At 41.7% G+C, this 17139-nt stretch overlaps 1 protein-coding gene across 3 annotated transcripts in view; it reads right to left on the bottom strand.

The window, feature by feature from the left end:
• Window positions 1-15406: 15406 nt before the first annotated feature.
• The window catches only part of LOC147373462 (GTPase IMAP family member 4-like), a 79199-nt gene continuing 77466 nt past the window's right edge, over window positions 15407-17139 (bottom strand). For all 3 annotated transcript variants that reach the window (XM_086398191.1, XM_086398193.1, XM_086398190.1), the window contains exon 3: window positions 15407-17107. In XM_086398191.1, the coding sequence (XP_086254317.1) occupies window positions 16197-17107 (911 nt within the window). In that variant the 3' untranslated portion in view covers window positions 15407-16196. The remainder of the gene's footprint in view (window positions 17108-17139) is intronic.

Consider the following 17139-nt stretch of genomic DNA (forward strand, 5'->3'; position numbering starts at 1 on the left):
GTGGACTTTCTTGTTGGGGATAGCAGGCCTTCAGAGGCTTGACAGACATGAGACATCATCCAGCAAGTAGGGGAGACAGAGGCTGAGGCTGGAGACCCCATATGTACGTGCATGTGTGTGTGTTCAGTTGTGTCCGACTCTTTGTGACTCTATGGACTGTAGCCCTCTGTCCATGGGATTTTCCAGGTAAGAATACTGAAGTGGGTTTCCATTTCCTTCTCCAGGGAATCTTCCCAAACCAGGGATCGAATCTGTATCTCCTGCATTGACAGGCAGATTCTTTACCACTGGCACCACCTGGGGAGCCTGGAGAACTCCATCTTTCTCCACAAACCAGTGTCACGTAAGGCATTGAAAGTCCATTGGAGGAAATAAATACAATGGTTGCAGAAAGTGTCTGAGTCACCTACATGGAGAGTGAACACTATCTAAAGGGGCCATTTCTTTTTTTTTTTCCCCCTAAGTCTTTACTGAATTTGTTACAGTATTGCTTTTCTTTTATGTTTTGGTTTTTTGGCTGCAAGGCATGTGGGATATTTAGCTCCCCGGCCAGGGATCAAACCCCCACCACCTGCATTGGAAGGCAAAGTCTTAACCACTGGACCACCAGGGAAGTCCCTGAAGGGGCTCTTTAACACATCAGATTGGACAGGTTTTTACACGAGAGCAAAGATGTAATTTTGTGTTTTCTCTGGAAATAATGGATAAGACCTAGGAAAGATTATGAAATTTGAGACAATGCAAACATATACTTTTTCTTTCTATTTCCTAAATATAGTATATGTATAATTTTGCCACAGAGGCCATTACCAGTGGATTCAAAATTGTTCCACAGGGAGTGACTGACTTATAGTCTCAAAGGACTCAAAATACACTTGTTCAAAACTTTAGGTCTGTAAAGGCAACTATTACTTCAAGAAGAATTAAACCTAAACAACATTTTCCCATCTCATTATCTTTTATTACAAATCCTACATCAACAATATGAAGTTTAAGAAAAGTTCATTTCAGTTCAGTTGCTCAGTCGTGTCCAACTCTTTGCAATCCCATGGACTGCAGCACACCAGGCTTCCCTGTCCATCACCAACTCCTGAAGTTTGCTCAAACTTATGTCCATCAAGTCGATGATGCTGTCGAACCATCTCATCCTCTGTGGTCCCCTTCTCCTCCTGCCTTCAATCTTTCCCAGCATCAGGGTCTTTTCAAAAGAGTCAATTGTTTGCATCAGGTGGCCAAAGTATTGGAGTTTCAGCTTCAGCATCAGGCCTTCCAATGAATGTTCAGGACTGATTTCCTTTAGGATTGACAGGTTTGATCTCCTTGTAATCCAAGTGACTCTCAATAGTCTTCTCCAATGCCAAGTACAAAAGCATCAATTCTTCAGCACTCAGCTTTCTTTATAGTCCAAATCTCACATCCATACATGACTACTGGAAAAACCAGAGCTTTGACTAGATGGACCTTTGTTGGCAAAGTAATGTCTCTGCTTTTTAATATGCTGTCTAGGTTGGTCATAACTTTTCTTCCAAGGAGCAAGCATCTCTTAATTACATGGCTGCAGTCACCATCTGCAGTGATTTTGAAGTCCCCCCCCACCGCCCCCCGCCAACCAAAATAATGTCTGTCACTGTTTCCCCACCTATTTGCCATGAAGTGATGGGACTAGTTGCCATGATCTTAATTTTTTGAAGGTTAAGTTTTAAGCCAACTTTTTCACTCGCCTCTTTCACTTTTCATCAAGAGGCTCTTTAGTTCTTCATTTTCTGATCATAATGAGACAAAACCATAAATTACTTCTGGGAAAATGTGCTTCCATCTGGAAACTAAAATGGCACATTGGATCAAACAACTCTGGTTGAAAACAAAAATACAAACTGACTCTTCAGAATTTCTTAAAGATCATAATAATGAAAACACTAAATATCAGAAGCTGTAGGCTTCAATGAAAGAAGTGACCAGAGTAAAATGCATTGCACCAAAAACTTTTTCAATAAAAGTAAAAGAAAGAAAGGGCTTCCCTGGTGGCTCAGCTGGTAAAGAATCTGCCTGCAATGTTGGGAGACCTGGGTTCAATCCCTGGGTTGGAAAGATGCCCTGGAGAAGGGAAAGGCTACCCACTTCAGCATTCTGGCCTGGAGAATTCCATGGACTATACAGTCCATGGGGTTGCAAAGAATTGGATACTTTCACTTTCACTTTCAAAAGAAAGAAAATACATTCTCACTAAAAAAACAAAAACTGGAAAAAGTGAAGTAAGGTAAATTAAAAGCAAGTACAAGTACAAAAGACAAAACTTTATGTATTAGCAAATAGGTGCCAACACCACCATTAAGAATGTGATACTTCATGACCAAGAGGGATAGAAAACAAAGAGGTTGGTTGAATATTGGGAAATCTGTTAATGTCATTCACTCAATTATTTTCATGGATGATTTTTTAAAAGTCTTTAATAAAATTCAATAGCCATTCATGATAAAACCCCCAAGAAAATAGTGATTGGGGGATACTTGCTTAATATGATTACACACCACACAGAAACACAAATACTTGTAATACCCTGCTGTAGTTCAGCTGCTATCTTACTTGCCTAGTTGGGAAACACTCAGGGTGGGTGTGATAATTGGGTCGTGAATATCCTTTGGAGCAGGAAATGACAGCCCATAAAAGTGTGCTTGCCTGGAAAATTCCATGGACAGAGGAGCCTGGTGGGCTGCAGTCCATAGGGTATCAAAGAGTCTGACACAACTGAGCGGACACACACGCATGCACAAATGAAGACATTTCCAGGAAGAAAGCAAGTGTTCCCACCCACTACTATTCAACAGCATAATGGAGGTTTTAGCAAACAAAGAGCAATCAATTAGGGGCAGAAGAATACATGGAGGCATGCATGGCCCTGTGGGGCTCCTGGGCCCAAGGCCTTTGTGTCACCTCTTTCTCTGATCACAGGAAAGAGCCTTCACTCAGCCTCCATGACCTTCCCTGAGCTCCAGTGGGCAGATTCAAGCAGTTGTCAACTAGGGAAGAAAGGAATTGGGAAACCAGAGAAATAGTCAAGAGGAGCATTGGGGTAAGGTCTTGCTTCCCCATCAAAGGATACACACAATAAGCCTTTGCACTTGTTTACAGATACTGAAACCCCTCCTGGTGGCAGAAGTTAATAATTAACCATGGTATGCTCCCCACAGCGTGTAGACCCTAGACCAGTTGGACCTGAAGGATGATGATGCTGACTTGCTTACCTCACCACCAACCCATCAGAAGATTGTCCAAGAGATGATCATGCCCTCTTTGGACAATAAAACTTCTCACTGTCTTCCCCAAGTGGGGACAAAGGACTTTGAGGGCATGAGCCCGCTGTGTCCCCTTTTGCCTGGCAAAGCAATGAAACTCTCCTTTTCTACCCAAAACTCTGTCTCCAAGATTTGACTCAGCATTGGTGGACAGAGAAGCTGAGCCTTCTGTGGTGACCCAAGGACAACAGAACAGGTAAAACCAAGGTGGGTCTTTGAATGCAGGAACAGAAAAACCAGACCCTTATCATCCTTCCTTCCCCCGTGTTGCAACTATTAATAGATTTCAGGTGATCCTGAGCAGTATAACCTGTCTCCCCTCCTACCCCATAGGGAGAAGGCATTTGCCTTACTCTTCCCCCCCACCCAGTATACATGACTCATCCAGTCAGCAAATGACCTGCAAGACCCCTATCCCGCCCCTTGCACTCTGGGTATAAAAGCAGACTAAGGACCCCTGTTTAACATCAGTTCTCCCTTGAGCTGGCCCACTGTTCTAACAGCGTCTCCCACTCTAATAAACTTTATTTCCCTCTCATTCTGTCTCATGTCTGGATATTCTTTTCCAACCCGTGCCCGGACCACGGCACCTTCTGCATCATAAGTGAAGGAGAAGTGAGAAGCTGGGATACATCCGTAAGATGGAACACTATGCAGCAATAGAGGAGAACAAGCTCTTGGCACATACAACTTGAATGATTCCCCAAATCATTATGCTAAGTGAATGAAGTCAGACTCAAAATGGACTTTGTTTTCCTTATCTCTAGATTCTCAGTGTCTAGTATAAAACCTACCAGCCAGTGCAAAAAACCAATCAATGTCAATAAATAGATGAACAGGCACAAACTTCTAAAACTCTTGAGAGAAGGAAATAAGCTTCATTCTTCTATTGTACTAATCACAATGCATAGTATTAATCTGTCTGCCTTCTACCCTGGGAGGCAATGGGCAATACTGCTCTCAGGATATGTCACATGGGCTCCTCTTCCCCATGATGCTCAAGAGCAGAACCGGTTTTCTTAGAAGAAATCTAAGAATTGGAATTTGAGGATTTGGGAGGCAGTTCTTCCTGGGTTACTAGATCAGCTTTGCAAAATTTTCTAATTGTCTTATCTAGGGCAAATTATTTAAGCTTTCTGTGTTTTGATATTTCCCTCTGTAATAGAAGGTAATCAATCATAAATAATTTCTGGAAAGTTGGGAGAATTAGAAGATGTGCTTAAAGTACTCAGGACAGTGTTGGGCACACAGGAAGCACCTGGAAGTTGTTAGCTGTGATGATCACCAGTTCATTTTACAGAGGAGGGAGCAGAAATCCAGACGTGGTTAAGGACTTGCCAGAAGTTACAGTAAGAGTGGCAGAACCAACCGTGCTTGTGCAAGTCACGACTGCTTTAAGCCTGTGTCACTTGAACTGCAAAATAGGGGGTTGGACAACATCTTCTCTAGAGAGCTTCCAGTTCTACAGTTCTTGTTCTACTAACTCACACCCTAGGACTTAAAGAACTAATTTACCTGCCTGAATGGTCTAGTGGTTCCCCCTACTTTCTTCAATTTAAGCCTGAATTTGGCAATAAGAAGTTCAGGATCTGAGCCACAGTCAGCTGTCTGTCTTGCTTCTCCATCTCAGCTTCTCCATCATTGGCTGCAAAGAATATAATAAATCCAATTTCAGTATTGACCATTTGGTGATGTCCATGTGTAGAATCTTCTCTTGTGTTGTTGGAAGAGGGTGTTTGCTATGACCAGTGTGTACTCTTGGAAAAACTCTGTTAGGCTTTGACCTGCTTCATTCTGTACTCCAAGGCCAAATTTGCCTGTTACTCCAGGTATCTTTTGACTTCCTGCTTTTGCATTCTAGTCCCCTATAATGAAAAAGACATCTTTTTTGGGGTGTTAATTCTAGAAGGTCTTGTAGGTCTTCATAGAACCCTTCAACTTCAGCTTCTTCAGCATTACTGGTTGGGGCATAGACTTGGATTACTGTGATATTGAATGGTTTGCTAAGGAAACAAACAGAGATCATGCTGTCATTTTTGAGACTGCATCCAAGTACTGCGTTTTGGACTCTTTTTTTGACTATGATGTGCCGGGGTCCAGCCCTGGTGGCTCCAGGGAAATTTGAAGGGGAGACGGCTTCGGTGATCAGGATACGATAGCTTTAATTAAATATTAATTAGAGATATAAAGAGTAATAGAAAAAGGATAGGTCAGCAGCAAAATTCAGTGGAGAAAAGAGGCTGAATAACTTGGTTTACGTGGAAAGCTAGTAAAATTCCAAGGCAAGGAATTTACATCACCTACGTAGGCTGCAGGCATCCTCCCATTCTCCCAAAGGAGAGGAGACACTAAGGCCTCCCTGGTCAGATCTTAGAAGCCCAGGCAAAATTAGTAAGCTTGGTGGGCCTCCGCGCTCCAGATGGAAACCCAGCCAGAGATTGAGAGAAAGAATGACATGAGGAGACCAGCCTTTCGAGGAACTGATCCCATTTTTTATTTTTCCAGGGTCCGTTTTTATACACTGAGATGTTATACAAAAGTCACGCGGGGTCAGCAGTCCTGACTTTTATTAAAGTCAGGTGCTTCATACAAATGTATACAGAGGTCTTAGGGGTGTTACATCATCTTCTGGCCAGGGGGCCTGCTGACAATTTATGACCCTCTCCTTGTGACAGCGGTCAGTCAACCAGAACACTTATTTCTCCAGGGGTGATTATTCTTAAAACAGACGCCACCTTCCGAAGGTACCAGATAAAGTTACATTCCTATAGGGTGAGGGTGTAGTGGGTTTTAATTAAGGAAAGAATTTGCTTAGCCTAAGGTCTAAAGTGATTAATATCAAAGGTTAATACTTATTTCTTCTATATATTCATTAATGTGTATAAGGGCAGGGGATGTGGAGACTTAGCAGTAAACATTGGCTCAACAAATGAAAAACCCTTCACCAATACAATTTCTAATCAGCCCACTATACTTATACTAAGAGTTTTCTAACATCTCTAAAGAACCTGGTTTTAGAAGGTTTAAAGCATCTCATGCCTCTCATGGTTGGGAGGCTGTGAGCAATCACATGTGGCTGGACAAGCCTGTCAGGCAGGCTAGAGAACCTTCAGAGGAGTTTGTAGGTTAAAACACTCCTGTCACACCCAGGAATTATTATTAACTAGAGCTCTAAGTTAACTCCTTCTCCAAAAGAGGTGGTGGGGGACACCGCCCCGTAAAGTCAGAGGTATAGGTGAGAGCACACAGTAGTAAAGTAGGCAGACTCTGGTTATGGGGGTAGATGCTCGAGAATTTCCAGGGGGACTCCTGAGGCTCGATCCCGCCTTTGCATATGTTGAGCCTCCTTCCTCATGACCTTTGCCATGGGCAGAGGTCCTCAAGCTTTCTCCCAGCAATGATGGCTATTCCATTTCTTCTAAGGAATTCTTGTCCACGGTAGTAGATATAATGGTCCCATGAGTTAAATTCACCAATTCTAGTCCATTTTAGTTCACCGATTCCTAAAATGTCAATGTTCACTCTTGCCATCTCCTGTTTGACCACTTCTAATTTGCCTTGATTCATGGACTTAACATTCCAGGTTCCTATGCAATATTGCTCTTTACAGCATTGGACTTTACTTCCATCACCAGTCACATCCACAGTTGGGTGTTTTTGCTTTGGAAGTGATGGGATTCCAGTTGAGCTATTTCAAATCCTAAAAGATGATGCTTTGAAAGTGCTGCACTCAATATGCCAGCAAATTTGGAAAACTCAGCATTGGCCACAGGACTGGAAAAGGTCAATTTTCATCCCAATCCCAAAGAGAGGCAATGCCAAAGAATGTTCAAACTACTGCATAATTGCACTCATCTCACATGCTAGTAAAGTAATGCTCAAAATCCTCCAAGCAAGGCTTCAAAGGTATGTGAACTGTGAACTTCCAGATGTTCAAGCTGGTTTTAGAAAAGGCAGAGGAAGAAGACATCAAATTGCCAACATCCATCGGACCATCAAAAAAGCAAGAGGGTTCCAGAAAAACATGTACTTCTATCCTATTGACTACACCAAAGCCTTGGATTGTGTGGATCACAACAAACTGTGGGAAATACTTCAAGAAATCGCAATACCAGACCACCTGACCTGCCTCTTTAGAAACCTGTATGCCGGTCAGGAAGCAACAGTTAGAACTGGACATGGAACAACAGACTGGTTCCAAATAGGAAAAGGAGTACCTCAAGGCTGTATCTTATTACCCTGCTTATTTAACTTCTATACAATGTACATCATGAGAAATGCTGGGCTGTATGAAGCACAGCTGGAGTCAAGATTGCTGGGAGAAATATCAACAACCTCAGATAGCAGATGACACCACCCTTATGGCAGAAAGTGAAGAAGAACTAAAGAGCCTCTTGATGAAAGTGAAAGAGGAGAGTGAAAAAGTTGGCCTAAAACTTAACATTCAGATAACTAAGATCATGGTATCCAGTCCTATCACTTCATGGCAAATAGATGGGGAAACAATGGAAACAGTGACAGACTTTATTTTGGGGCTCCAAAATCACTGCAGATGGTGACTACAGCCATGAAATTAAAAGATGCTTGCTCCTTGGAAGAAAAGCTAGGATCACCCTGGACAGCATATTAGAAAGCAGAGACATTACTTTGCCGACAAAGGTTCATCTAGTGAAAGCTTTGGTTTTTCCAGTAGTCATATATGGATGTGAGATTTGGACTGTAAAGAAAGCTGAGTGCTGAAGAATTGATGTTTTTGAACTACGGTGTTGGAGAAGACTATCGAGAGTCTCCTTGACTGCAAGGAGATCCAACCAGTCCATCCTATAAGAAATCAGTCCTGAATATTCATTGGAAGGCCTGAAGCTGAAGCTGAAACTCCAATGCTTTGGCTACCTGATGTGAAGAACTGACTCATTGGAAAAGACCCTGTTGCAGGGAAAGATTGAAGGCAGGAGGAGAAGATGACAACAGAGGATGAGATGGTTGGATGGCATCACTGACTTGATGGACATGAGTTTGAGCAAAGTTCAGAGGTTGGTGATGGACAGGGAAGCCTGATATGCTGCAGTCCATGTGATAGCAAAGAGTTGGACACAACTGAGCAACTGAACTGAACTGACCAGGCTGAATGCCTTTTTTATTGTCTGGAAATGACTTACTACACAGCATCAGGAAATTGGTAAAAAAAAAAAAAAAAGCCTAAATTGGTGAAAAAAAAAAAGCCAGACACCAGATAGGGAGACTCTTCTGCAGCATTAATAATATACATATACATATCTATATAGATATAGATATAGATATATGTGTATTTGTGTATATTGGAGAGGGGTATGGTCACCCACATCAGTGTTCTTGCCTGGATAATCCTCATGGACAGAGGAGCGTGGTGGGCTACAGTCCATGGGGTCCCAAAGAGTTGGACATGACTGAGCTACTAAGCACATATGTGTATATGTGCGTGTGTGTGTCTGTGTGTGTGTATAGTTGTTCAGTCATGTCTGACACTTTGCCACCCCATGGACTGCAGCATGCCAGGCTTCCCTGTCCTTCACCTTCTCCTGGAGCTTGCTCAAACTCATGTCCATTGAGTTAGTGATGCCATGCAACCATCTCATCCTTTGTTGTTCCCTTCTCCTCCTGCCTTCAATCTTTCCCAGCATCAGGGTCTTTTCTAATGAGTCAGTTCTTCGCAACAGGTAGCCAAAGTATTGGACCTTCAGCTTCAGCATCAGCCCTTCCAAAGAATATTCAGGCTGTTTTCCTTTAGGTTTGACTGATGTGATCTCTGTAGTCCAAGGGTCTCTCAAGAGTCTTCTCCAACACCACAGCTCAAAAGCATCAATTCTTCAGTGATCAGCCTTCTTTACAGTCCAACTGTCACATCCATACATGACTACTGGAAAACTCATAGGTTTCTCTATATAGACCTTTGTTGGCAAAGTGATATCTTTGCTGTTTAATACACTGTCTAGATTTGTCATACTTTTCCTTCCATGGAGCAAGCATCTTCTAATTTCATGGCTGCAGTCATCATCCACAGTAATTTTGGAGCCCAAGGGAAAAAAATCTGTCACTGTTTCTACTTTTTCCCTTTCTGCTTGTGATGAAGTGATGGAACCAGATGCCATGATCTTTGTTTTTTGAATGTTGAGTTTCAAGCCAGCTTTTTCACTCTCCTCTTTTACCCTCATCAAGAGGTTCTTTAGTTCCTCTTTGATTTCTGGCATAAGGGTGGCATCATCTGCATATCTGAGGTGATTGATATTTTCTTGGCAGTCTTGATTCCAGCTTGTGCTTCATCCAGCCCAGCACTTCTCATGATGTTCTCTGCATATAAGTTAAGTAAACAGGGTGACAATATACAGCCTTGTCATACTCGTTTCCCAATTTTGAGCCAGTCTGTTATTACATGCAAGGTTCTAACTGCTGCTTCTTGACCTGCAAACAGATTTCTCAGGAGACAGGTGAGGATGTCTGGTATTCCCATCTCTTGAAGATCACAGTTTGTTGTGATCCACACAGTCAAAGGCTTTACCATAGACAATGAAGCAGAATTAGATGTTTTTCCTGAATTCTCTTGCTTTCTCTGTGATCCAATGGATGTTGGCAATTTGATATCCGATTCCTCTGCTTTTTGTAAACCCAGCATGGAAAATTGTAAATATTATTATGTATTTATAATATATGTGTATAACAAAAGAGTCCGAAATGCAGTACTTGGATGCAATCTCAAAAACGACAGAATAATCTCTGTTAGTTTCCAAGGCAAACCATTCAATATCACAGTAATCCAAGTCTATGGCCCAACCAGTAATGCTGAATAAGCTGAAGTTGAATGGTTCTATGAAGACCTACAAGACCTTTTAGAACTAACACCCAAAAAGGATGTCCTTTTCATTATAGGGGACTGGAATGCATAAGTAGGAAGTCAAGAAACACCTGGAGTAACAGGCAAATTTGACCTTGGAATATGGAATGAAGCAGGGCAAAGACTAATAGAGTTTTGCCAAGAAAATGCACTGGTCATAACAAACACCCTCTTCCAACAACACAAGAGAAGACTCTATACATGGACATCACCAGATGGTCAACACAGAAATCAGATTGATTATATTCTTTGCAGCCAAAGATGGAGAAGCTCTATACAGTCAGCAAAAACAAGACCAGGAGCTGACTGTGGCTCAGATCATGAACTCCTTATTGCCAAATTCAGACTTAAATTGAAGAAAGTATGGAAAACCACTAGACCATTCAGGTATGACCTAAATCAAATCCCTTATGATTATACAGTGGAAGTGAGAAATAGATTTAAGGGCCTAGACCTGATAGATAGAGTGCCTGATGAACTACGGAATGAAGTTTGTGACATTGTACAGGAGACAGGGATCAAGACCATTCCCATGGAAAAGAAATGCAAAAAAGCAAAATGGCTGTCTGGGGAGGCCTTACAATTAGCTGTGAAAAGAAGAGAAGCAAAAAGCAAAGGAGAAAAGGAAAGATATAAGCATCTGAATGCAGAGTTCCAAAGAATAGCAGGAAGAGATAAGAAAGCCTTCCTCAGCAATCAATGCAAAGAAATAGAGGAAAACAACAGAATGGGAAAGACTAGGGATCTCTTCAAGAAAATCAGAGATACCAAGGGAATATTTCATGTAAAGATGGGCTCGATAAAGGACAGAAATGGTATGGACCTAACAGAAGCAGAAGATATTAAGAAGAGATGGCAAGCATACACAGAAGAATTGTACAAAAAAGATCTTCACGACCCAGATAATCACAATAGTGTGATCACTGACCTAGAGCCAGACATCCTGGAATGTGAAGTCAAGTGGGCCTTAGAAAGCATCACTACGAACAAAGCTAGTGGAGGTGATGGAATTCCAGTTGAACTATTCCAAATCCTGAAAGATGATGCTGTGAAAGTGCTGCACTCAATATGCCAGCAAATTTGGAAAACTCAGCAGTGGCCACAGGACTGGAAAAGGGCAGTTTTCATTCCAATCCCAAAGAAAGGCAATTCCAAAGAATGCTCAAACTACTGCACAATTGCACTCATCTCACACGCTAGTAAAGTAATGCTCAAAATTCTCCAAGCCAGGCTACAGCAATATGTGAACCGTGAACTTCCTGATGTTCAAGCTGGTTTTAGAAAAGGCAGAGGAGCCAGAGATCAAACTGCCAACATCTGCTGGATCATAGAAAAAGCAAGAGAGTTCCAGAAAAACATCTGTTTCTGCTTTATTGACTATGCCAAAGCCTTTGACTGTGTGGATCACAATCAACTGTGGAAAATTCTGAAAGAGATGAGAATACCAGACCACCTGATCTGCCTCTTGAGAAATTTGTATGCAGGTCAGGAAGCAACAGTTAGAACTGGACATGGAACAACAGACTGGTTCCAATAGGAAAAGGAGTATGTCAAGGCTGTATATTGTCACCCTGTTTATTTAACTTCTATACAATGTACATCATGAGAAATGCTGGACTGGAAGAAACACAAGCTGGAATCAAGATTGCTGGGAGAAATATCAATAACCTCAGATATGCAGATGACACCACCCTTATGGCAGAAAGTGAAGAGGAACTCAACAGCTTCTTGATGAAAGTGAAAGTGGAGAGTGAAAAAGTTGGCTTAAAGCTCAACATTCAGAAAATGAAGATCATGGCATCTGGTCCCATCACTTCATGGGAAATAGATGGGGAAACAGTGGAAACAGTGTCAGACTTTATTTTTCTGGGCTCCAAAATCACTACAGATGGTGACTGCAGCCTTGAAATTAAAAGATGCTTACTCCTTGGAAGGAAAGTTGTGACCAACCTAGATAGCATATTGAAAAGCAGAGACATTACTTTGCCAACAAAGGTTTGCCTAGTCAAGGCTATGGTTTTTCCTGTGGTCATGCATGGATGTGAGAGTTGGACTGTGAAGGCTGAGTGCCGAAGAATTGATGCTTTTGAAGTGTGGTGTTGGAGAAGACTCTTGAGAGTCCCTTGGACTGCAAGGAGATCCAGCCAGTCCATTCTGAAGGAGATCAGCCCTGGGATTTCTTTGGAGGGAATGATGCTAAAGCTGAAACTCCAGTACTTTGGCCACGTCATGCGAAGAGTTGACTCATTGGAAAAGACTCTGATGCTGGGAGGGATTGGGGGCAGGAGGAGAAGAGGATGACAGAGGATGAGATGGCATCACTGACTCGATGGACGTGAGTCTCAGTGAACTCTGGGAGTTGGTGATGGACAGGGAGGCCTGGCGTGCTGCGATTCATGAGGTCGCGAAGAGTCGGACACGACTGAGGGACTGATCTGATATGATATCATGCATATTTTTTTTTTAAAGTCACATTCCTTAAGTATCAGGGAAGGGAGCCAAGTCCTTGTTAATTAGTAAAGCTGGTGGAGGTGACAGAATTCTAGCCGAATTCTTTAAAATTCTGAAAAATGATACTGTTAACGTGCTGCACTCAGTGTGCCAGCAAATCTGGAAAACTCAGCAATCGCCACAGGATTGGGAAAGTTCAGTTTTCATTCCAATCTCAAAGAAAGTGAGTGCCAAAGTATGGCGAATAATTACATTGAATAGATTTCAATCGATTCTTGGATGTGTCTCAGGGACATTTAAACTGCACATTCTTATAACAGAACAAGTATTCATGTACCCATGTTCACGTTATTTTGATGAAATTATTAAAGTAATAAGATGGGAAATAAATAGCAGAACAATTTTCTTTGTCTCATCTACAGCATTAACCTGGGATGCAAGAATAATTGAAATGTATTTATACTGAAAATTACCACTGCAGCTAGCTTGTTTTTTTTTTTTTTTTTCATCTTAAGCCTGAATTTAATTTTCTTTGAGGGGTATATGTGGTTCTTTGGTTAAATATTTGCTTGTGTTATAATACAATACAAGTTTTAATATGATAAATACAATATTACCTTATTAATTAACAATTTCTTATAATTTACATTATAATATTACATTACTAATAATACAATATTGTATTTATTGTAATACAATATTGTATTTATTGTAATACAATAAAGTTGTAATACAATAGCATGTTAAATTCACACCTAACAACTTTTTTTTTTTTTTTTTCTTCTTACAGTTTTGCCTTTTATTTAGTGAAATAAGAGGTTCCTCCTCTACTCCCCTCCCCACAAATGCTTTGAAACTGTCAGGAAAATAAGGTAATTAGTTTTCAGGAAGCATTTAACAGGAGGCTTCCTGTGTGCTGTTTTGGATCTGTCATAAATTCTCTGTTCCTTTTTAATTCCTAAATACTCAAGCGTCTCCTGGGGGCTGAGGAATCCAGGCATTTCCTTCATTAGATTTTCTATACGGAGATAAGTACCCTCTTCCTTCCTGTGAACCATACGGTAAAAGTGATTGTTTACAACTCTCTCTCTCTTTAATATGGATCGCCTATGTTTTGTAAGTCTGGAATTTTAATCTTTATCTTTTTTTTTCTTTTTTTTTTAAATTTTATTTTATTTTTATACTTTACAATATTGTATTAGTTTTGCCAAATATCGAAATGAATCCGCCACAGGTATACCCGCGTTCCCCATCCTGAACCCACCTTCCTCCTCCCTCCCCTACCCTCCCTCTGGGTCGTCCCAGTGCACCAGCCCCAAGCATCCAGTACCGTGCATCGAACCTGGACTGGCGACTCGTTTCATACATATTACACATGTTTCAATGCTATTCTCCCAAATCTCCCCACCCTCCCCCTCTCCCACAGAGTCCATAAGACTGATCTATACATCAGTGTCTCTTTTGCTGTCTCGTACACAGGGTTATTGTTACCATCTTTCTAAATTCCATATATATGTGTTAGTATACTGTACTGGTGTTTTTCTTTCTGGCTTACTTCACTCTGTATAATAGGTTCCAGTTTCATCCATCTCATTAGAACTGATTCAAATGTATTCTTTTTAATGGCTGAGTAATACTCCATTGTGTATATGTACCACAGCTTTCTTATCCATTCATCTGCTGATGGGCATCTAGGTTGCTTCCATGTCCTGGCTATTATAAACAGTGCTGTGATGAACATTGGGGTACACGTGTCTCTTTCCCTTCTGGTTTCCTCAGTGTCACACCTAACAACTTTGATTGAGATGCCGATGATGAAAACCATAGAGACCAAGTCCTCCCACATTCTGCAGGGTGAAACGGAATCTGTCCACTCAGAGTGATCGCCTCTGCTGGAGTCCTGTGCTTCTTTGCCAGGTGCTTCTCATATCCTTGAGCCTTTGCTAAGTTCCCTGGTGGCTCAGATGGTAAAGTGTCTGCCTACAATGGGGGAGACCTGGGTTCAATCCCTGGGTCAAGAACATCCTCTGGAGAAGGAAATGGCAACCCACTCCAGTACTCTTGCCTGGAAAATCCCATGGACAGATGAGCGTGGTAGGCTACAGTCCATGGGGTCACAAAGAGTCGGACATGACTGAGTGACTTAACTTCACTTTAGTGACTGAACAACAACAGCAATAGTTTCTTTCCAATAGTATGTTAGTTTCTACTGTACAGCAAAGTGAGTCAGCTATAGATAGATAGCAGCTGTGTTAAGGGTACAGTCCTGTGTGTTTGGGGGAAGTCAGGGCAAGGCATATGTCCTCTTTTAGACAGAATGGGTTAGGGCATGGAGAAGATGATTTTCAGATGACCAAGCAAGGGGAGTTGGCATAGGTCACACGTGACCTCCAGACCATGTTGGAAGAACATGGAAATGTGCTTGGGGAAAGCCTACACATTACTAGGTGAAGAGGACCCAGTGGAAGAGGAGAAAAGGGACAGATTTATCCATAGATTTTAAAGAATTTTTGCAGCAGGAAAGCCACAAAGGTCTCAGAAACCTCGGTTACACATAATTTCTACCAACATAATGGATGAATCCAAGGAGAATGTAGACTTTGACTGACAGAGGGGTTGAGAATGTGGCTCAAACCTTCCAGGGGAAAACGGTGAGGGGAGATGTCTGGAGGGTGGACCAAGTCTACACCAAAATCATCTTGAACTTTAAAAAAAAAAACTGAAATTCATCCCTGTGTTCTTAGAAAGAGTAGTGGTGCTTTTCAAGAAAAAAAAAATCCAATTTGCACAAATATGGGAGAACAGAAAAGTTTTATTAAAATAACAATAAGCAAACAATTCATCTGCATGGGGCAGCTGTTAGTTTCACAGGAAAAGGAGAGAACTGGTTACTCCGCAAACTGGTTGTTGTTGGTCAAAGATTTCCTACAGATATATCTGAATACACCAAGCATTATTCTCTTATCTGTTGAATATCTTTTGGGACTTTTGGCATTTCAGGTAGTTAAGTTCTGAAAAATGTATATGCTGGAGAACTCTTTGTTCATAATGGTTAGTTGATAAGGAACAATTTGAGGCCTTCAGTAAAATTATAAGTGAACAAATTTTCATTCATCTAGAAGGATTTCCATCAGTATCTCCTTCTGTAAGTTTAACTAATGGAAAGAATTGATCTTTCTAATAAACTATAAGGGTAAGATGATCAGCGCCATCTAAAGACAAAATAAGTGAGAAAAAGCTGTAGGGGAAGATCACCCACCAATCTAGAAAGAATCGAGGAGAAATCTTTTCTAGGGATAAAGAAAGAAAGATCGGGGTCATCTTCTTTGGTCTCCTGCATTCCCTGTTTTGGTGTCTCTGAGAAAGAATTCACAAATTAGGGAGCATCAATACTTTCTGCTTTGGAGTTTCACAAGTTGAGAATTTATCCCTTTCCTGTTAAATCAATCAAACATATACCAATTATCAATAGTGAATTTACTCTCCTTAGCCCTGAGAGTCTCAGAGAAAAAGGACAATGCTCTGAGTTACATGGGGCAGACCACCCCAAAATATGCAGGAAATATGACAGGTTTTCATGAGGTTTAATCCTTAAACAGAGAGTAAAAAGCCCGGAACACATTAAGGATGATTTCAAGTATCTTATTCTGATTCAAAACATCATCTCTGGCTGTTTGCTGCTTTGAAACCCAGTGAGCCTCCGTTTCTGCCAATTGCCTTTCCATTTCCACCTTCTGCTTTTGCTGTTCTAGTTCATCCTTCAGCTTTCTGATTTCCTCTTTGAACTCCTGTTTTATCTGAGCTTTCGCTCTCTCGAGCTCTCTTCTGTAATATTCTTGTAACACTTGGATTTGTTTCTGAATCTCCTCCTCGGTCTTCTGATACAGGCTATTCGTGTAGTATCGACCATTGCACTTGTCCACCACATCCTGGACCAGGGCCAGCAGCTGCTCCCTCTGGTTCTCCTGCTCAGCTCCTGTGGCCTTGTTGTTGAAAACACAGTAGCGATCTCTGAACTTGCGAATCAGCTCTTGGATGGCTGTAGGAGCTTGCTTTAAGTAATCATGGAAATCCATGCCTTCTAAGTCATCTTTCCGGGTGAATAAGAGAATCATGTGTTCCCTAGCTCTCTCTCCAAACATTGTCAGGATCTTCTCTGTGGCTTTCTGGTCTTCCAGCGTGTAACGGCCCAGTGGGATGACCAGGAGCAGAGCGTGAGGCCCCGGGGAAGTCAGCACCATGCAGCGGGTAATCTCCTTGAGAGTCTCAGAGTCTGGGACCTCCGTGTCAAAGAGGCCAGGTGTGTCCACGATGACAACTTCTCTCCCCTTCCAGGTGGTGCTTCCTTTCTTACAGTGCTTGGTGATGGATACAGCCGAAAAGCTAGACGGAAACACTTTCTCTCTGAGGATGCTGTTTCCTGTTGCGCTTTTTCCTGCCCCAGTCTTACCCACTAAGACAAGTCTCAGCTGGGAATCTCCAGAGTTTGCAAGCCCTGGAACATTAGGAAACAGAAGACCCAGTGTT

Source organism: Bos grunniens, chromosome 4 (genome assembly GCF_055505025.1).
Source record: "Bos grunniens cultivar Pamir isolate PY7600 chromosome 4, Bosgru_T2T1.0, whole genome shotgun sequence".
Classification (NCBI taxonomy): Eukaryota; Metazoa; Chordata; class Mammalia; order Artiodactyla; family Bovidae; genus Bos; species Bos grunniens.